Genomic DNA, 22,399 nt, shown 5'->3' with positions numbered 1-22,399 from the left:
CCCCTTCAAAAAAAAAAAAATGAGAGCTGGGCACTGGTGACTCACGCCTTAATCCTAGCTACTCAGGAGGCTGAGATCTGAGGACCCTGGTTCAAAGCCAGCCCGGCAGGAAAGACCGTGAAACTCCTATCTCCAATAAACCACCAGAAAACCAGAAGTGGCGCTGTGGCTCAAGTGGTAGAGCGCTCCCCTTTGAGCTGAAGAGCTGAGGGACAGTGCCCAGACCAAGAGTTCAAGCCCCATGACCGACAAAAAAATTAAAAAAAAAAATGAGATGCAAAAAGTTTAGCACTATCCCAATATCTCAGGGAACAAAGTATTTTTTAAAGGCAGAAAAATATATCTTCTCTTAAAATGATTGTTATTTCAAAGATAGAATCCAAACTTAACACAAAATATGTATCAAATACTCAGATTCATCTTGTAATTTTTCCCTCCCCTGCAAAAGATTAACTTGCATGTGTACTTTCAATTTCCTATTTATGCTCTGGAGAAAACACCATTTCAAACCACTACTGTAAAGCTTCAAGGACTCAATTCTTTGGTGTGACTTAAAAAGGTTTAGCTAAACCTTTGGGAAGTTTCTAAACAGATCAAAACAATGAAAATATGTACTGCCTTATAACATTACAACAGAAGAGAGTAACACAATAAACAGTGTAAACTGGGTGCTTGTGTAAGTGTGCTTGCTTGATCTGTATGTATCTCACCAGGATGCACTTGGGCACTGGGGGTACGGCTTGGTGGTAAGAGCACCTGCCTGGAGCACCAAGGCCTGAGTCCAGATCCCAGTTGTGCCCACAAGGTTATGACATCTGAGAAGGCATCATGTACCACAGTGACTACAAACTAAAGTTATTAAACTCCCTCAATGTCAATTTAAATTTGCTCAATTAAAATCATTTTCTGAACTTCAACCACAAAATTACGCTGAAAATAAGGAATTTTGTTAATGAATTTTAATGAAAATGTCAACATTGCTATCTTCATATGTACAACACAGAAAAAACACTCAAGTATAACAAGGGTATATTAATAGCAATTGGTACATCTGACTTGCTACTAGCATACAGAGGAATCAACACAAATTACACTTATATAATGGCTAAAATATGTTTGCATGTTGTAGCAAACACATGCATTGGCTCTCTGAAAGCCAGCCACCATTACAGTCCCTAATACAGAATAGAGAGGAAAATATGAGATTTAAAATCTTTACAGATAACACAGGAGACTAGGGAGGGTTGTCCTTTCCCAATAAGAAAGGATAAGAGTTGCCAAGAGAAAGCCTCTGTGTTTCTTTTCCTTTTTCTTTCTTGAATGTAGATGAAAACCAGAGCACAGCTCACTTAAAGAAAAACGGTGGCCGGGTGCCGGTGGCTCACACCTGTAATCCTAGTAACTCAGGAGGCTGAGATCTGAGGATCACGGTTCAAAGCCAGCCCGGGCAGGAGAGTCCATGAGACTCCTATCTCCAATAAACCACTAGAAAACAGGAAGTGGCGCTGTGGCTCAAGTGGTAGAGCGCTCATGCTGAAAAGCTGAGGGACAGCGCCCAAGCCCAGAGTTCAAGCCCCACGACTGACAAAAAAAAAAAAAGAAAAACGGTGGACAAGAACACCCAGACCAACATCACAGACCAAGGCGAAAAGCTGGTGAAAGGGGGAAGGATCCCTGAGCTACTTCTCACGCTTCTGTTCTTAGTGCATAAAACATAACTGCTGTCGGATTAAGCTACTCTAACAGGGCTTTTGGTTATGATAGCTATGGATACTCATAGTGGACACAAAATTCTTATATAAAAATTGAGAGTTATAGGAAAATCTTCACCAACTCCTCAAATATTCTAAAGATAACCTCAATGCTAAGCTTGTATTTCTGCTTTCTTCTTCATCATCTAAGCTAAATAACACAAAATCAGTATGGGAAGATGAGGACTGGAAAGTACATAGTAAACCTCCAGTTCCTATGCTGATGGAAGTGAGGTAACTCAGAAGGAAGCAGGGCTGAGTGTAAAGCAAATAGGAATTCTATCCAGTATCTCCTTTATATCAACTACAAAAACAAAACAAAACAAGTTTATTTCCCGAACAAAAGAAATTCCAACTCAGTTGTTAAGTCTGCACCTTCAAACTTGGGAAACTTTTCTCCAGCTCATCAGCAAGAGCTCTATCAACTTCCTGCAGAATTTTAAAAAAGTCTTCCACCTATAAGGCAAACAAAGAACTGAATTATCAACATGGAAGAAAAGGCAGTTCTAAAGACACTACGTTGAAAATGAACTTTACATAGGGAGGAGTTGGGGAGGTGGGGAGAGAAGGGATGGTAGGAGAAAAACAAAGGAGGAGGTAACAATGCTCGATAGGAAATGTACTCATTACCTTACTCATGTAACTGTAACCCCTCTGTACAGTATTTTTTTTTTTTTGGGTCCGGTTGTGGGGCCTGAACTCTGGGCCTGGGCGCTGTCCCTCAGCTCTTCAGCTCAAGGCTAGCGCTCTACCACTTGAGCCACAGTGCCACTTCCGGCTTTTTTTCTTTTTGCTTATGTGGTGCTGAGGAATCGAACCCAGGGCCTCATGCATGCAAGGCAAGCACTCTACCACTGAGCCACCTTCCCAGCCCTGTACAGTATTTTTACAATAAAAAAAATTTTTTTAAAGGCAGTTCTAAAGATATTGATACCATTAGTTACAAAAATGCTCTACCTGGGGTTTCTAAAAAGTCTTAAGAGAAAGACAGGTGGGTAGATCCCCCTATGACAGCAGGTAACAGTACTTCTTGAACAGTCAGTTCCTAAATAGCCAGGAAGGAAGTGATCTTCCCTAAACCACTTGTTTCACTGAGCTAGCACTGACTCTCCTGCTGCTTCCTCTCACCGGTACTTTCCCATCCTCCATTTTATTACATGTCTCCTCATGGCGTCATTTCCTTACTTCACTCTCCTAAAAAAACTTTCTAGCCTGAAACTGCTCCAATAGGAGCAAATGTATCACTTAGAGACTCTTCCTATGAATGGCACCTTTGCTCAATACATATTCTACTTCATAACAAAAAGGGAGAGCATAAATGCCATGTTGATTCCTTCCTCTTACAATTAGAACATTACAAGATACCCAAAAGGCATCTTGCTGACAAAGTATTAAGTCATGGGAATATACTTTCTTTTTTGACGATGGCTTCAAAGCATTAAGTCCTTATGTGAAAATAGTAATCCTGTGACATTCAACCCGTATATATTTACCCATACTCACCACAGGAATATAAAAAGGAAGGAGGTTTTGAAATGCACAGGAACATTTCTGTTTGTTTAACTGGCCTTCCTTTAGTCCCTGAGCCACGGTCTCCTAAAACAACAAAAATCAATGTCAAGAAAGAAAGATTCCTAAAGCTACATCTGATAAATAAATATAAATCAGTATATGACAATTCCTTACTGGTCAGGTCACGCACTTCAGATGTCTCAAACTGAGCTCTCAATTAAGACCCAAACACGTTCTCTCCTGTCATCCTACTTCAGTTCAGGGTGCCACCACCCACCCTGCTGCATAGCAATGACTTTCCCTTCTCCACTGCTGCTCACTTCTCCCCACAGGAGTTCAATTCTACCCTGCTAAACTTTTCTCTTATCTCACCCCTTTCATTACTTTTCAGGTTATTCTTTAAGATTGGTCTCCTGGCCTCAGGCCTTAATGTCTCTATTCCTTCCTCTCTATTGCTTCTGCAATAATCTACTTTTTCTTTCTTTCTTTTCTTCCTTCCTTTCTCTTTCTTTCTTTTTCTTTCCTTTTCCTTTCTTTTCTTTTCTTTCTTTTTTTGCCGGTCCAGGAGCTTGAACTCAGGGTCTGGGCACAATCCTTGGGCCTCTTTGTGCTCAAGGCTAGCTCTCTACCACTTGAGCCACAGCACTACTTATGGCTTATTCTGTTTATGTGGTACTGAGGAATTGAACCCTGGGCTTCATGCATGCTAAGCAAGCACTCTACCACTAAGCCACATTCCCAGCCCACTTCAGAATTTTTATGATATGAATTTCCTCAGAATTTTTTTTTTAATTTTTGCTTATGTGGTGCTGGGGAATCGAACCCAGGGCCTCAGGCATACAAGGCAAGCACTCTACCACTGAGCCACCTTCCCAGCCCCTCCTCAGAATTTTTATGTAAGAATTTCTATGATTTAGTTCTAGATTTATTCTCAGCCCACCTTCCAGCTATATTCCAATAACTTGAGAAAAAACTTTTCTTCCCTCCAAAAAATAAAAAGTAACTGTAATCAATTAAAAAAATACTTGCAATGAATACAAAAAAGACATATTGTCCAAGAAGTTCATGTAAATAATCAAAATAAATATAAAACTGGAGAGGAGCTCAGTGGTATGCAAGGCCCTGAACTGGACTCTCAGCATCACACACAAGGAAAAAAACGTTAATATACTTATAAACCGAAACATAAATAATATATAAAAAATATAGAAAGATATTCCATCTCTATAATACCAAAAAATACAAATCCAAGTAAGCCACAATTTATCATCTATTGAACTTTACTTAGTATAAAAATTGTAATACACGGGGCTAGGAAGGTGGCTCAGAGGTAGAGCGCTTGCCTTGCATGCCTGAGGCCCTGGGTTCGATTCCTCAGCACCACATAAGCAAAAAGAAAAAAGCCGGAAGTGGCGCTGTGGCTCAAGTGGTAGAGCACTAGCCTTGAGCTGAAGAGCTGAGGGACAGTGCCCAGGCCCAGAGTTCAAGCCCCATGACCGGACCCCAAAAAAAAAAAAATTATAATACACAATATAAGAGTTAAACAAAGTGAACATTATCACATGTCAACAGCATTCTGGCAATACAGTCTTTTTGCATTAGCATATATAAATATTCTAAACTACATTAGTTGCTGTTTTCAGATTATAAATTACTAGTGATATAAGACTTTACCTTTCCAGTTACAACACTTTTATACTAGAAAAACAATAGCAGGGCTAAGGATGCATTCAGTAGACCACCTAGGCATTCTGCGTTGGCCCATCTCCATGGTAGAAGACCTAGGATTCAATCCTAGCACTCCCACCACAAAAAAAAAAGACTAGAGTAATAAAGTTTAGGTAATTAGCAATCTACTTTCTTTTGTTGAAGAAACCACTAGTTTGTCTTTCTTACCTTTGTTAATGCCTGAAAAATATTAGAAAGAAATTCACATGAAATGTCCTTTAAGATTTTCATATGGAAGTCATCTTGAGTTAAATCAGACTTTTTAGTTTCTGCTGTATTAAAGTCTGTTGAATTCTCTGGTTTCTTCTGACAATGTTCCATATTTTGTAACACTCGAATTAGACTGTCAATTAGAGGAAGATCTACAGTATGAAAAAATCAAGAGGCATAAATCAGCCAGTCAAGTTTGGTATTTTATTTATTTATTCACTCATTCACTCCTATTGAACTAGTGCTAAACATATTTTAGGCAATAAAACATATAGTGATTAAAAAAAAGAACACTAAGGCATTGGACTTTCAGGTAAATAATATAATAAAATAGGTCATTTCAGATTTTGGTAAATTATATGAAGGAAGAGGAAAATATACTAAAGCCAGTCAGCAGAGACTCTGAAAAGGTGACAATGAGAATGAACCAATAAGGAGCATGTGTGACACTAGAATAATTCTAGATGGACCATGGATTAAACTGTAGTCATATAAATAACTCTGCATAAGTGTTTACACAAGAAAGTATACTTTTGTATTTATATTTAAAATGTTGGCTTAAAGGCAGGATTATAACTGGGTGCCAATGGTTTATAACTATAATCCTAGCTTCTCAAGAGGCTGAGATCTGAAGGATCAGGCTTCGAGACAAACATGGACAAAAAAGTCCATGAGACTCCATTGCAATTAACTAGCAAAAATCTGAGGTGTGGCTCCAGTGGTAGAGCACCACCTGAGAAAGCAAATCTAGCAAGCATAAGGCCCTGAGTTCAAACTATAGTACTGAAAAAGCAAACAAACAAACAGCCAGACACTGGTAGTTTATGCCTACAATGCTGGCTACTCAGGAAATTGAGAACTGGGAGAATGGTGGTTCAAAACCAGCCCAAACACAATTTCAAGAGACTATATCTCCAATTAATCTCCAAAATGCCAGAATGGAGGTATAGCTCAAGTGTTAGGGTAACATCCATGAATGATAAAGATGAACATGAGCTTGAGACCCTGAGTACAAATTTTAGTGTGTACACACACACACACACACACACACACACACACACACACACACACACACACACACACACACACACACACACACACACACACACACACACACACGCATGCACAGAGCAGGACAACAATTGTCTCTGAATAGTCGCATTGTAGTTTCCTGATGACTGTTTTTTCATGGTACTGGATATTGAACTCAAGGCCTCAGCTATGTTAAGTACATGCCTTAAACTACACCCTCAGTCCCTCCTGCATGCTTATAATAAAATCTATGAGGTTTTTGTAAGGCACATGAAACACTTCTTGTGGATATGGGAATACAAAGATTATTTTTAATGGGGGAAAAGGCATAAAACAAATCAAGACAATAGGCCTAAAACGCAAAACCTAAAGTATCCAATTAAATACAGTGTCAGAAATGATACCTACCTTTTTCAACCTTTAGGTATTCCTGTTCAGCCTGAGAAGCATAGATGGTGGACAACACTGAAAATACTGAGGCCAGCATTGTTTTCTGTTCTTGCAATATGATGGGTGGGTCATCAGATTGGCAGAGTTCATGGCAGACCAGATCAAAAAGTAAATTCCAAGTGTCTTTTCCAGTATCTGGACACTGTACTTAATAAAGATTGTTAACAAAGTAGTAATTTAAAAACAGACAACAACTAAATTAGTAGCATAGTCTATCCCAATAAACCACCTTACCAATTGCTTGAATTCCATCATCCACTGTGGTAAGTAGCTGTAAGATGTGCATGTAAACATCAAGCCCTTCTGGGTTTTCAGAACTAAATACAAAAACCAAAAGTACTGATTCAGTCATTCATTCATTCACAAACACTCGTCACTGAGCTAGACACTGCTGTTGGTGCTAAGGATAAAAACAGGCAACAGAACAAAGTCTCTCCTAACATAAAGCTCATGCTTTTGTAGAGAAAACAGTAAACAAATATTATCCAATATAATTACATACAAGATAAGAAGTAAAAATTCTTTTTGACTATATCTCACAAAAGCAGTAATGTACAAACCTGTTAGGTAAGACTTCATCACTCTGGCTTACTTAGTTAATCAAAACAAATTAACTGAGACTACTGACAATACTGATGTTCTTAAAACTTCATAGAAGGGCTGGGAATGTGGCTCAGTGATAGAGTGCTAGCCTAGCATGCATGAAGCCCTGGGTTTGATTCCCTAGTACTACATACACAGAAAAAGCTGGAAGTGGTGCTATGGCTCAAGAGGTAGAGTGCTAGCCTTGAGTAAAAGAAGTTCAGGGACAGCACCCAGACCCTGAGTTCAAGCCCCAGGACTGGTCAAAAACAGGATGTTCCTGGCTCTCAAACTGGTAACACTAAATTCATGATCCCATGATTCTTTTAGTCGATATTTGTATTCTCAGGAACTCAAAATGTTGGTTCTTCAACCAAAATATTCAGTAAATGACAGTGAACAATAAGATGATGGTTCAGCAAATGTTTATTTAAGCAACTATTCTTTTTAGGCACAATGCTAGGGGGCTGGGATATCTTCATTAAAAACGTAAGTCTCGGGCTGGGAATGTGGCTTAGTGGTAGCGTGCTTGCCTAGCATGCATGGAGGAAGCCCTTAATTCAATTCCTCGGTACCACATTAACAGAAAAGGCTGGAAGTGGCGCTGTGGCTCTAGTGTTAGAGTGCTAGCCTTGAGCAAAAGCTCAGGGACAGTGCCAAGGCCGAGTTCAAGACCCAGAACTGGCAAAAAAGAACAAAAACAGAACAAAAATTTTAAAAGTCTAAAAGATAAGAAGGCAATTAAACTAGTAATTACAATAAAGCAAAATGAGCTGATCACCAGACAAAGTCCTAGGTGCTAACAGACCACAAAGCAAGTAGAATAAATTTAGTTTTGGGTGTCAGAGAATGGATCTTAAGAGAAACGACCTTCACACAGAAACCTGAAGAGACAAGAAGGTTTTGAGAGAGACGGGACATACTATACAAAGGCTTGGAGGACAGTGAAGAAATAAAGGATATTTCACAGAGCCAGGAGCTAGTGGCTGTAATCCTAGCTACTCAGGAGGCTGAGATCTGAAGGTCATGGTTCAAAGCCAGCAGGAAAGTCCGTGAGACTCTAATCTCCAATAAACCACCAGAAAACCAGAAGTGGTGCTATGGCTCAAGGTGGCAGAGTGCTAGCCTTGAGCAAAAAAAGCTCAGGGACAGCACTTATACCCAGAATCCAAGCCCTAGGAATGCACACACGCATGTATGCATGCATGCACGCACTCACGCGTGCACGCACGTACACACACACACACAGGAAAAAAAATTCAGGTAAGAGAATGTGGGTGGTGAGGGATAGCAGAGCACAGACTGGGATCCCAAGAGAAGTCAGGAAAAGCTTGGGGGCTGACTGGCTTGGTAGGGAAAAGGTTTATACAGTGTCCCAATGCAATAATGACTGCATCATTCACTGACTGAATATACTGAAGAAGCAGGTTTGGGGGAAAGCATAGATTTAATCCTCATTTTAAAAGGACATAAAATTAATAGCTCGTAATGGAGATTACACTATTAAAATGAATGCAAATACTAATTTTCTAGTGACTGGTAATAATCTGTTTCAATGGCCTCTAGTAGTGGTCTCTCCTAGCAAGACACCTCTCAGACAGGTGCACAGACACAAGTGGCAGGAAAACTCCTGTGGTCAATGAACAGGAGTTCTCACATGTTCACTGTAAAATTAAACACAAGCAATTCTTTGTTCTTCTTTGGTTTGAAATGCATAAAATTAATGACAAAATTGAGACAGTAACCAAACTAATGCTCAATAATTATCTACAGCTAAATGATATCGGTTATGTTGAACCTTGATGATTCTTACAAAAAAACACTGTCACAACAAACATTAGTAGCAAGTCAAACCTAAAAAGATTGGCTGTCTACTTCATCCTGTGTAGAAGAAACTAGGATTTTTCTATCTAAGGACTTATCTACTAATTGGAATTTTCCAGAACATTTTGCATAAGCGCTTACCTACCGTACTTGTTTGGCAGCTTCCAGGACACAGGGCACAATCCTGAATACTGGCCGCTCTTCAGAATCTTCCTGGAGTTGGTCCAGAGGCTGAGCAGCTCCATTTTTAATCCATTCCAACATTAGTTTCTCATCCAAATCAAAGAGCTTGTCTACAACTTCCCCCACTTTCACCAGCAAGTCAACTGCAGAGAATAAAACAGATACTTAATGAAATATTTAAAGTAATAAGAGTAAACAAAATTTCTAAAGAAAACCTAATTCTAAGAAAGGCAAATCTTACCAAAGCAATACTAACTCCAAGAGCATTTTGTGATTCATGTGTATTTCAATTTACTTATCTTTCTCTTCTCTTTTCTCTCTTTTTCTCTTTCTACATACACTTTAGTGGTATTAGGATTTGAACTCAGAGCTTTACATTTACTAGGCAGGTGCTTTACCACTTGAGCTTGCCCCCAGCCCATTTTCACACTTCTTTTTTTTATTTGCCAGTCCTGGGGCTTGAGCTCAGGGCCTGGGCACTCTCCTTTAGATTCTTTTGTTTAAGGCTAATATTCACTTGAGCCACAGTGCCACTTCAGGCTTTTCTATTTATGCAGTACTCAGGAATTGAACCCAGGGCTTCATACATGCTAGGCAAGCACTCTACCACTAAATCACATTCCCAGCTCTTACACTGATTCTTTTGAGGTAACATCTCACTTTTGTTTGGGGCTGGCCTGGACCATGATCTTCTTATTTACATTTCTCACTGTAGCTGGGATGACAAATTCAGCCATTTAAATTGATGAAGTATAATGAACTTTTCTCTCATAGCTGACCAGAATCTCAAGGCTTCTGATCTCAACCTCCAGGATGACAGGCAAGCACCATTGTGCTTGACTATTGGTTGAAAAGGGATCTCAAAATTTTTTGCCCCAGCTGGCAAACAGTATCCTCCCAATGTCAACCAAGCAGGTAGCTAGGATGGTCACTGGCCTCTGGAGGCATCTGGCCTCTTCTGCTTTTGGGTTTTTTTGGCCAGTCCTGGGACTTCAACTCAGGGTCTGGGCTCTGTCTCTGAGCCTCTCTGTGCTCAAGGCTAGCACTCTACCACTTGAGTCATAGCACCATTTCCAGTTTTTCCTGAGTAGTTCATTGGAGATTAAAAATCTTTACAGCCAGGCACCGGTAGTTCACACCTGTAATCCTAGCTACTGAGGAGGCTGAGATCTGAGGATCACGGTTCAAAGCCAGCCTGGGCAGAAAAGTCCGTGAGACTCTTATCTCCAATTAACCACCAGAAAACCAGAAGTGGTGCTGTGGTTCAAGCGGTAGAGCTCTTGCCTTGAGCTGGAAGAGCGCAGGGATAGTGCTCAAGCCCAGAGTTCAAGCCCCATGACTGGGGGGAAAAAAAAGTCTTCACAGACTTTCCTGTCTGAGCTGGCCTTGAATCGAGATCCTCAGATCTCAGCCTCTTGGGAAGCTAGGGTTACAGGCGCGAGCCACAGGCACCTGGCTTCTTCTTTCACTTTTAAGTGAAGGATTTATCTGCATCATGGAACTTTAAGAAATTTCAGCCGGGCGCTGGTGGCTCACGCCTGTAATCCTAGCTACTCAGGAGGCTGAGATCTGAGGATCGCGGTTCAAAGCCAGCCCGGGCAGGAGAGACCATGAGACTCCTCTCTCCAATAAACCACCAGAAAACCGGAAGTGGCGCTGTGGCTCAAGTGGTAGAGCACTCGCCTTGAGCTGAAGAGCTGAGGGACAGCGCCCTGGCCCAGAGTTCAAGCCCCACGACCGACAAAAAAAAAAAAAAAAAAAAAAAGAAATTTTATACCCTGAATTGAAATACTTCCTTTGGATTTAGCTATTTTTATTTATTTTTTTGTCAGTCATGGGACTTGAACTCTGGGCCTGGGCGCTCACTGTCTCTGCACGCTTCAGCTCAAGACGAGCGCTCTACCGCTTGAGCCACAGCGTCACTTCCAGTTTTCTAGTGGTTAATTGGAGATAGAGTCTCACCGACTGTCCTGCCTGGGCTGGCTTTGAACTGCGATCCTCAGATCTCAGCCTCCTGAGTAGCTAGGATTACAGGCATGAGCCACCGGCACCCAGCTAGTATTTTTATTTGTTCATTTTTGGTGGTACTAGGGTTTGAACTCATGCTTGCTAAGCAAGTATGTTACAAGTTGAGTCATTCCCTCTACCCTTACCCTCAACTGCAGCTCCTTTTTGCATTATTTATATTTCAGATAAGATTTCTTGTGGGGGGGGGGGAGGGTATGGGGGGGGAGTGTGTGTGTGTGTGTGTGTGTGTGTGCGCGTGCGCGCTTGTGCTGGTCCTGGACTTGAACTCAGGACCTGGGCACTGTCTTTGAGCTTTTTTGCTCAAAGCTAGCATTCTACCACTTAAACCACAACTCTACTTCTGGATTTTTTGGTAGTTAACTTGAGATAAGAGTTTCTTAAACTTTCTTGCCCAGGCTAGTTTCAAACTGTGATCCTCAGAATACATACTCTCAAGTAGCTAGAATTGTAGGCATGACCCACTGCGCCCAATGATCTCATTTTTGATCAGGGCTAACCATGGATTGCAACCCTGTACTACATACAGCCTCCCTGTGGCTGGGACTGCAGACAGGCAGCCCTCTATTAACTACAGCCTCCCTTTAGCTGGGACTATAGGCATGAACCATCTAGTTGATTGAAATGGGAGTCTCACCAACTTTTTCCCTGGGCTGCTCTTGAACTGAAGTCCTGCCTAACTCTGCCCCCTGAGTAGCTAGATCAAGTATGAGTCACCATGCCTGGCTTTTTTAAAAAGAGACTTCCAGAAATAGTTACCTGTAACAATTAAATATAATCTAAACTCTTTTTCTCAAACTTTTTTTTTTTTTTTTTGGTGGTCCAGTTGTGGGGCCTGAACTCTGGGCCTAGGCGCTGTCCCTCAGCTCTTCAGCTCAAGCCTAGCGCTCTACCACTTGAGCCACAGCACCACTTCCGGCTTTTTTTCTTTTTGCTTATGTGGTGCTGGGGAATCGAACCCAGGGCCTCATGTATGCAAGGCAAGCTGCTCTACCACTGAGCCACCTTCCCAGCTCCTTTTTCAAACTTTTTAAAAAAATTTACAATAAAAGTTAACAGTCATCATGGGCTTGAATCTAAACTCTTTTTTTAGATTACATGTTACATACCATTTGTTGAACTTGACATGATGAAGCAAATGCTGTCATAAATAGCTGGATGCTCCCGAATCCTTTCAACCCAGACACTGGCCACTTCTGTCTGGGAAAGGCAAGTAAGCAACAACCTATGTAAGAAATGTGAGCTTAATATCATCTTTTTAAAACAGAAAAGGAAGTACAAGAACCAATTCTATCTTCCTAAATTCCGCCTGAGTAAGTGCGTAGAGTCCACAGAAAGAAAAGCACGCACCTGCTTGTTTCCAGTAGAGTAGGTGGGTCTGAATCATACAAACAGTGCAGTAACACCTGCCTACAAGACAAAAAAGTTAGCCATAAGCTTTACCTCTCTCACTCCAAACATCAGAATTTCCATTTAACTTTTGAAAATATTTTTTCTTATGAAATAAAGCATATTTCAGTTAATGAATAATTACAAAATAAATGCTCGTGTTCCTAAGAACCAGAACCATACAGCTCATCTATCAGTAGCCTCTAGGTGTCCCATAAGGACCCAATAATCTTTCCCACACAGAAAGGGTCATTTTGACTTTGCCAGTAACCATTCTTTGCTTGCTCTATAGTTCCTGCAGAGAGAACTAGCCTCCAGAACATGTGAAAGACTTTTCATCACAGAGGCAACTCATTTTCTTCTAGTCTGTTGGCAATTTCCATTCCCTCATCTAAGTCAAAGTTCTCAGAGACACTGCTCAAATATGCTAACTTCCCAAGCCCCAAATCTGAATCCTTGGATTCCCTAGGCCTTGTTTTGGATTCTAATCAGCTGTCCCCATCTCCAAGTTTGGCCCCAGATTCTTCCCTGTGCCTGCTTACTGCCTGTTGACATTTGCTAATGAAGAAAGCTTAATCCAGAACCATGTGCACACTTAAATCCTGAATCATGTGCACATACAGTGTGGAAGCACCCCTCCCCCTGCAACCCCCCCCCCCCCCAATACACAATGAAGTTCCCAGAGCAGGCATGAAGACACAAGAAGCACTGTTTCCTGTTTTCCCATGTCTCCTATGTATTAGGACTTCCCTAGGGATGTGAAATATGAATGTATTTTGAAAAATGCAGCAAGACTTACCCAAGATTTTTATCACTGCTGATGGACATACATATCTTCTGGAAACAGGCCATGTTACCTAAAATTCCCACACAGATTTCCTGCCAAATCAAATTTCACAGGTCACACTGGCTTTGAGGTGAAAAATATTTAAGAAAACAACCTGAACAAAAAGTTTCACTCAACTAAGGTTGGGTGGAAGTGAAGGTAAAGCAGGATATAGATATACTGCTTGCACCTAACACACAAAACTAGATAAAGAATAAAAGCCACACACAAAAGAAAGAGCAAAGAAGGCAGGAGCTATGGAAGAAGAAACATTTATGGATGAAATGAGTGTTAAGGGAATGAGGTATATAGGTAATGTATTCATGGCTAATAAAGAAGGCACCAGACGGTAGCACAAAGTGGGAGAGCAGTATAAGGTAAACCTAACAGATAAAAAGCTCCAGGGATTAAGGACTTTGATTGCCATAAGAGGTACAGACTAAATATGTGAAGGTATTTAAGAAGCCATTAAGGTTTTCAAAAAGGGCCACCAATATATAGAAACAGTAAGTTAGGAAGATTATTCTGGCAGTAAGATGAATAATGCATTATAGGTAAAAAGTCTAAAAGAAGAACCTAATTCAGTAAGAGCATAAAGTGTGATAACTGAGAACCAGCAGGTCTAGGCACTGTTTCTTGTTTGTCATATATTGTGTAGTATAATATGGCTATGCCTATCTGGTTTTCATAGTTGCCAAATGAACAGACTGATCTCCCTGATCTTGCTCAATTTGAACAATTTAAGGCTCTAACAATTTTAAGTAGCATATTACCTAACAATGTCCAATAAGCTTTTACAAACTGATTTCTTTTTTTATAGCTAGTAAAAAAAAAAATCAAACTGAGGAAAATGAATGTAAGTACTTACTCTTAATCGAGGACACTTGGATTTTGCCAATACTCCCATAAATATGTCAGGAGCATTAAATTCTTGGAGAAATAAAGCCACATCCTATTTTTAAAAAAAAGATTATTAGCTTGGATGTTAATATTTCTCTTTAAACACTGTAGTTAAGGCACCCATTGAAAAAAAAGAAAAAAGAATTTCACCAGATGCCAGTGGCTCACATCAATCCTAGCTATTCAGGAGGCTGAGATCTGAGGATCACAGTTCAAAGCCACCCTGGGCAGGAAAGTCCATAAGACTCTTATCTCTAATTAACCAACAAAAGCCAGAAATGAAGCTATGGCTCAAGTGGTAGAGCACTAGCCTTGAGCAAAAAGGCTCAGAGACAGCACCCAGAACTGGCACACAAAAAAAAGTTAACTCCATACATACCACCCTTTACCCACAAGTTAGGAATTATGTCAAAAGACAAAAAAGCAGGGTGCCACTGGCTCATGCCTGTAATCCTAGATACTCAGAAGGCTGAGATCTTTAGACCATTGTTCAAAGCCACCCAGGCAGGAAAGTGAAACTCTCATCTCCAATTACACACACAGAGAGAGAGAGAGAGAGAGAGAGAGAGAGAGAGAGAGAGAGAGAGAGAGAGAGAGAGAGAGAGAGAGAGAGAGAGGCTGGAAGTAGAGCTGTAGCTCAAGTGCTAGAGAACTAAGCATAAAGGTCAGGGATAACACCCAGACCCTCAGTTCAAGCCTTAACACTGGCGTGCACGCACACACGCGGACACACACACACACATACAGACACTATAATAAAACAATTCTGCAAACTAACCATGATATGCCAAAGAATTACCCTCCTTTTACTCTGACCTAAATATATTTACCTAAATCATTTTTAATTAGCATACATTATACAAGGGGATTTCAGTGTGACATTTCCATGAGTATATACAATGTATTCCAGTCCATCTTCCCATCACTCTCTTACTCTCCTTTCCCCTTCCTAATACAATTTAAAAAGGACTCATTGTTCTATTTAACAGATGCTTAGGAGCAGGAATAAGGGAATGTTTGAAGCCAGACTGGCCAAAGAAGACAGTTCACAAGACTGCATCTTGATCAATGGCCTGCACCTATGGTCCCTAGCACAATGGCTAGGCAGGGTAGCATGTGCCTGTAATACCAGATAAGTGGGAAAACAGAGGACACTGGCATAAAGGAAGACCCTATTTTGAAAATAATATAAGCAAAGAAAGGCTTGCAGAGTGGTTCTGGTTGTAGAGCACCTGCCTAAGCAGTAATACCAAAAACAAAACAAAAAAAAACACTGCCTAGTGATGTTATAGCTTTCTTAAGAACACTCTGTGATGTACATAGGATGAAACTGTGCATACCTTCAGAGACAGAATTCCAGAATTCTTAGCATTCATAAATTATTATCTATTGAAAAAACAATATTAGGACTTCATCCCTTGAATCATATATTCAAGGCACTACAGATACTATATAAAGCCTTTCCTCAGAGAGTGAAAGATTAAACCTTTGAAAAACTCCATTTGCCACCCCTCCCCAGATGAGTCTTTTCAGTTTCGCTTCTAGTCCCATACCTCATCCATGGACATATCCCATACTCTGCAAATTTCATTCTCCATTTCTTCATCAAGCTCTGTCTGCTGCTCCTCATCTTCTGAGCTGGATTTCCCATTCTCTGGTGTAACAATCTTCAGTGACACAGTGGGGAAAAAGGATGAATGACAACTGTCCCTAGTTCCTCACAGCTCCTTTTCATTTAGAAATCACAAGAGACTATTCTCAAAGTATATCCTTTGGCAAAAATCTTGTTTTAAAAAATTAGCACTTTGTCCACCATGCCAGCTTCAGCCTGATGTGTTAACCTTCTTGGCAGTCATGTAACCTACTCAACACACTTCTTTAAAATACCACTTTGGGGTTAAGTAGAGCATTAGTTGTGTGTGAAAAAGCTGAGCAAGAAGCTCACTAGTGGATCAGAGCTGTAATCCGTTATTCAGAAGGCTGAAATCTGAGGGTTGCAGTTCAAAGCCAGCCAAGGCAGGAAAGTCTGTAAGATTCTTATCTCCAATTAACTACTAAAATTCTGGAAAAGGAGCTGTGGCTCAAGTGGTACAGCACTTGTGTTGGACAACAACAACAACAAAAAAGCTCAAGGACAACACCCAAGGCTCTGAGTTCAAGCCCCAGGACCAACTCAAAAAAAAAGATTGGAGAGTACACATTTAAAGCAGGAAAAAGAAGTGAAACGTGGAGAAAGAAACTCACATTTACTGCAGGATTCTTCAAAGGCCAAACACCTCGTCACGCATTCTGTGATCATTACCATTTTATGTAACGTACTTCATGTGTGCAAAAAGCCTCTACTATAGTATAGCTATCACGATTGTATTTGGCGGGAGAAACCGAAGCCTTGCCCAAAGTAATGTAGCCTTTGATATCAGCGCGGTGTATCTCCAAAAATCACCATTTATTTCACTACCCCCCAATCCATGAAATAAACAAATCAGGGTCTGCCAGTGGGGCTGAGGATCAGAATCCCCACAATGGGCTTGCGTGGTCATCCGTGCGGGGAAGGCTAACGGCCGGCCCCGGTACCCCCGCCTTCCAACTTAACCCTTGGTGTTAACGCGCCCAGGGTAGCGCCACCGCGCTGCAGTGCCCCGGGAGGGCCCGGGAAGGGATCCCCGGGGAGGCGGGGAGACAGGGCCCCCGGGGGGAGGGAGTGGCGGGGAGAGGCCCGGGGGGGGGGCGCGGGAGGCGGCAGGGAGGACTCGGGGGAGGGCCCGAGGGGGCTAACTTGGGGGGTCTGGAGAAGGTCCCGTGGGAGGGCTCCGAGGGGCGGCCGAGGCGGGGCCCGGCTACCGGGGAAAGGAGGGAGAGCCAGCGCGCGCCAGTGTCCACACCTGGATGAGCCCGCTGAGGACACCAAACAGCCAGTGCTTGCTGTAGACCGTGCTCCCTATGCAGTCTCCGCCGGCCTCCTCTTCCTCGTCCTCCCCGTCGGGGCGGCTGGGTGGGGGCGAGGGGTTGCGGTCCATGACCAGCGCGCGGGAGCCACGCCGGAAGCTGCGGAGGAGGCGAGAGGAAGCCTGGAGCCAGAGGGGCCGGAGCGTGGCGCCCGCCACAGCGCCCCCTGCTGTCAGGAGCCCGGCCTGTGCCACTGATGACTACCTCGCCTAAGGGTCAGACATGCGCAAGTTCATAGTCCTTTTTTAAACTTTTTTCTTGTAAAGATGCTGTACAGAGAGTTTACAGTTTCATAGTTCTTATTTATCAAGTTCAGATATTCTTGTTTCTTTTCATTGGAGGAGCAGGGGGCTGAAGGCCCAACTGGGTCTTCCTACAGACGTAAATCCTGAAACCATCAGCCCTATCGCACTTGCCTTCAGGCCTCTAGATTTCTCCACATCTGACCTCTGTCGCCATTCTTCAAAGACATCTGTCTAACCTGGTATGGTGGTGGTGCACCTCTGAAATCCCGGCTACGCTGGAAGCATAGATAGGACGGTAACAATCTGAGACAGGCCTGGGCTATGAGCACTGAGATGCACCCCTCCACCCCCCAAATAAATAGCAAAAGCAAAAGGACTGGGTGTGTGGATCAAGTGATAGAGGCTGGCCTAGAAAGCAGGGGCCCCTGAGTTCAATTATTTTAGGTGTGGTTGGAAAAGTGAGAAGGGCAAAATCATCAATAAGAATGTCAGTATTCAACTTCATATATTTTCAGTAAAGGTTCTAATTACTTCAGTGTTACTCTCAGACCTTTTAAATATTTCACAACATATTCTGTGGGGGAAAAATAGTTTATAGATTTCCACATGTAATTTCAAAATTGCCAATAAGATGTCCTAACATGAATGAAGGATACAAAAAATTAATTCAAATAAAAGAAGCTGGTGGCTCATGCCTGTAATCCTAGCTACTCCAGAGGCTGAGATCTGAGGATCACAGTTCAAAAACAGCATGGGCAGGAGAGTTTCTGAGACTCTTATCTCCAAGTAACCACCAAAACCCCAAAAGTGGAGCTGTGGCTCAAATTGGTAGAGCACTAATCTTGGAGAAAAGAGCTCAGGGACAGAACCCAGGCCCTGAGTTCAACACCTACAACCAAAAGAAAAGAAAAGAAAAGAATTAACAGTAATTCTCCTTATTTACTGGGGACACACTTACTCAAGACTCTCAGAGATTACATGAATTTGTGGATAGTATCAGTCTGTTTGTATGGGTGAATGTGTGTGGGTGTGTGTATCCTTTCTATACATGTATGCCTTTAATAAAGTTTAATTTATATGTTAAATACAGTAAGAGATTGATAATGGCTATTAATAAAATAGAATATTATAATAATCTACTGTACAGAGTTGTATACATATGCCCTCCCCTTTCAAAATATCTTCTTGTACTGTACTTACCGCTTTTCTTTTCATGATAATATGATATTATACACTGCCTGTGAGATTAGATAAAGTGTGACATAGACATTGTGTCACAACATTAGACCACCACATAAGAGTTATTGGCACAATAACTTTGCTATCCTGAGACAATGGATCTGAAAACAAAGGAAGCATACTGAGTGTCTAAGTAGTGGTAGTATATGCAGTGTGGGTACATTGGACAAAAGGATGATTCACATCTCATGAGGGTCACAGTGAGAGAACTTAAGGATGACAAAGACCCATGGCCCTGCATTTTTCTTGAGTGAGCACAGATGGAAGCCTCTCCAGCCTAAGTTCTTAAATTTATGTGATACGACATAAAATGAGATTAAAGGAATAGGAGGCCCCTAACTCTCACACCCCCTAAACCATACTTCAGGTAGCTGCCATAGTACACACAGCTGTCACATAGCTGTGCTGAGGACTAAACGCCTCAGGAAACATCTCAGGACTGTGTCAGGGGCCCATTCTCCTTTGACTCCACTTGAAACGCATGCTTAATGCCCAGAAATGAACCATTTATCTTTCTGTCTCTGTCAGTATTGGTATCTGGCTCTGGTCTACATATTACCCAGCTCCAATATCCAAGAACCACCATTCTTCTTACCTTAGAGGATTAATGTAAGGATTAAACAAGATCTTACATCTAAAGTGATACTGCTTTAAAAAGAAATATGTGGCCTTTAGTACTACATACTGAGCTTTTGTCTCTAATTGTATCCTCCCTCTCAGTAACAAGTCTCTATGAAGACAAAAGTGGATGAACTCCTGGTTCACAGTTAACTCAATGTCTGCAGACTCTTAAGACCATCAAGCTCCATTCTCCATGGAAGCCTGGTGTGAGACAGTCAGACACTGCTTTGTTGGTAAAGTGTTCAGCCTGTTGCTTATATGGTCTTCCTTAAGTGATCTTGCAGACAGCACATTCAGTGGACACTCACATTGTTTCTAATCCAGACCCCCAAACAGACATGCAAGGTGTCTTTGGAAATCTCCAAGGTTTGGTGGCAAGGGTTCATACTAAGTCATCATGGCTACCTGCATCAAGATTCAAAACAAGGAGCATGCGACTAAGACTCTACCAAGAGCCAAGTTCAAGTTTCTTGGCTACCAGGAGATTCACACTTAAAAGAAATGCAGCTTCCCCAAGTTCAATGTAGATGAACCTGAAGACAGGATAGTTAAGAAACAGCTTGTCCAGGAAGTGGCGCTGTAGCTCAAGTGGTAGAGCGCTCGCCTTGAGCTGAAGAGCTGAGGGACAGCTCCCAAGCCCAGAGTTCAAGCCCCATGACCGACAAAAAAAAAAAAAAGAAACAGCTTGTCCAGAATGTCTGTAAGGTTAGCTACTCCAGGAGCAGTTTCCTGGACAAGTAGTAGACCTTCCTATAGTGAGGGCTTCCACTGTGCTGTCCCACATTGAGGCGTAGAACTCATAAAAATGCTTTATAAATTGTGAACTTCCATTGCTAATCATAGCAAATGGTTAAGAATGTTGGCTCTAGCTGAGCACAGTAGCTCAAGCCTGTAATCTAGCTCGAAAGGGCATATAGGTTTGTGAGATTCCATCTGAAGCAATGGCTAGGTATAGTGGTCCATAGCCATTATCCCAGGGACAAAGGAAGTACAAGGCTGGGCACAGTAGTACATCCCTATTGTCCTCAGTGATCCTAGAAGTACACACTAGGAGAACTGCCGCCCAGGCATAGAAACTCTACTTTTTAAACAACCAGGGCAAAAGGGGACAGAGTAGAATACCTACTTTGTGTGCAGGAGATCCTGAGTTCAATCTCCAATACTTCAAATAAATAAATAAAGTGTCTCAGGCATCAAACTGTAACTTGAATATGTTAATTATGTTTGTTTCCACCTTAAGTTTCTCTAGCTCTAAAAGGATCATTGAAGTGAGAGGATAATACAAGAAAGTATTTAGTGCATGGTTTGGCCCATAGTCATATCATCATCAATGGAAGCTATTATCATTGTCATTCTGAGGCAGGGTAAGATAGGGCTGAAGGAGATATCAAAATCATAATATATACATTATAAAAGAATCCAGAGGCAGGAAGCAAAACAGAACCAGAAACCAAGGATGAAAATCACTAGAATGGCAAGGAATTGGATGAATCAACTATTCAAGAATTTTATATACATGCATCCCATTGTTCGAGTATCAAATGAGATACAATTTCCTTAGATGAATAATTTGGTCTTTCAGTAAGAGGTAAAAATAATCACTGATAAGATGCAGATATCTCTTTCACAAGACATTTTACTGTGAAGCCACCTTAGACCCATTGTCTTTTTGAGTTATAAGATTATAACAAAAGCTTAGACAAATGATTGAAGGTCTCCAGGCAACCACTTACATAAATGAAAGTTTAAACTGAAATCCACAGCCTCTGAAGTATAACCAGTTCTGGGAAAAGGATAGCCTGTTGAATCTCTTAACTTTCAACCTTTGTATGACAAAGGGTGCTCCCCCCTATTTCTCTCTACTTTGTTCTACATTGCCAACTAAATCTTTGCTGGCCTTCTACTTTGTAGGTCTTATTTTGTGAAAGTCTGTGAAACTCTTTTCATCATAGATTTCAAGATCTTGTAGACCCTGGAGATCCTGAGGAATTGAGTAGGGAAAACCTCTCTTTCTCTGGGTATTCTTCTCATTCTATTCTCTGGTGACATTTCTCTGTATCAGTGTTAGAGGAACTTGAAGATCAACCAGCAGGCTCACATCATTCCCGCTGACTGACAGGATGGATATGGATTCTTAAGATGGTCAAACACAGTTCTTGGTAGGAATTCACTGTTACAGATCTGATGTGCTAGGAAGGTCACTTTCTATTCTGGCCTGAAAACACACACTGGAGAAAGAGAGAAGGGAAATAGTTTTGAAAGGTATTTCTTAGTGTCATGGATAGGGACTGGTTAACACTTGATTCAGGAAAGAGAGTGAAAGGAAATAAAGACTCCTCCAGGAACCAGGCCTTTGCAGCAAGAAGAAAGACAAGTGAGAAACCCAGATTCCTAGGAGACACAGGACAAAGGACCCAGCCAACAGGCAGGAGGAGGCTTGGACTGCATAGACTAGAAACAATGTACTATAACCAGAGCTATGTGGGCAGCAGACCCAGGGGAGAAGCTACAATTTGGGAAAGAAACTTTGAGTATCTGAAAACCTTCTCCTTTAAGATGGCAGAACCTTCTGGATTATGTAAGAGACATAACTTCAGGCTATCCTTTGATCATGAAAGTCAGTGATGAGGTCAATACCTGGTAACTCAGAGGACTTTTGCTCTTAGATATTTTCCGTCCCTTTTTTTTTTTTTTTTTGTCAAAATTCTCCTTCCTTAGAAGAAAGAGTTGGGGAATATTTTCCTTCTAATATATGAAGTTGCTTGAACAAAATGGGAATGATTTTACCTTTTCTGGGATTAAATTTATCAGCTAGGTCTACTATTTTGTGTGTGTGTGTGTGTGTGTGGAAAGATTCAAAGTTTTAAAATAATTATAGACTAATGTTGAAATTACATTCTTCTGAGAATTTGTTCATTTATATCAGGTTTTACACT

General features: G+C 41.4%; 1 protein-coding gene and 1 non-coding gene across 2 annotated transcripts; one reads left to right on the top strand and one right to left on the bottom strand.

Annotated features, from left to right (window-relative positions):
• Window positions 1-958: 958 nt before the first annotated feature.
• On the bottom strand, window positions 959-17,451 carry Saal1 (serum amyloid A like 1). The gene is made up of 12 exons (XM_070032774.1): window positions 17,295-17,451; window positions 15,966-16,079; window positions 14,381-14,464; window positions 13,486-13,565; window positions 12,648-12,707; window positions 12,407-12,522; window positions 9,235-9,415; window positions 6,918-7,000; window positions 6,642-6,830; window positions 5,160-5,353; window positions 3,255-3,347; window positions 959-2,207 (listed from the first exon to the last, which is right to left on the bottom strand). The coding sequence occupies exons 1-12, from the start codon at window positions 17,427-17,429 to the stop codon at window positions 2,115-2,117; spliced, it is 1,422 nt and encodes a 473-aa protein (XP_069888875.1). The 5' UTR covers window positions 17,430-17,451; the 3' UTR covers window positions 959-2,114.
• A 2,170-nt stretch (window positions 17,452-19,621) lies between these two features.
• LOC138834261 (small nucleolar RNA SNORA70) lies at window positions 19,622-19,753 on the top strand. The gene has a single exon (XR_011374031.1). It is a non-coding gene; the product is annotated as a small nucleolar RNA SNORA70 (small nucleolar RNA).
• The last annotated feature ends 2,646 nt before the right edge of the window (window positions 19,754-22,399 follow it).

This window comes from Dipodomys merriami, unplaced genomic scaffold (genome assembly GCF_024711535.1).
Source record: "Dipodomys merriami isolate MVZ:Mamm:240054 unplaced genomic scaffold, mDipMer1.0.p SCAF_21, whole genome shotgun sequence".
NCBI classification, from domain to species: domain Eukaryota; kingdom Metazoa; phylum Chordata; class Mammalia; order Rodentia; family Heteromyidae; genus Dipodomys; species Dipodomys merriami.
Note: the sequence above shows the minus strand (reverse complement) of the source record. Positions and strands in the feature narration are given on the sequence as shown.

What these genes read in the sequence shown, in the direction of transcription:
- Saal1 (XM_070032774.1), bottom strand. Translation starts at nt 17,429, where the DNA reads ATGGACCGCAACCCCTCGCCCCCACCCAGCCGCCCCGACGGGGAGGAC. An exon ending in GGGATATGTCCATGGATGAG is followed by an intron (nt 14,465 to 15,965) that starts GTATGGGACTAG and finishes TTTTAAAAATAG; the next exon opens with GATGTGGCTTTATTTCTCCA. An exon ending in TTTTTCAGGCATTAACAAAG is followed by an intron (nt 3,348 to 5,159) that starts GTAAGAAAGACA and finishes TTGTTGTTTTAG; the next exon opens with GAGACCGTGGCTCAGGGACT.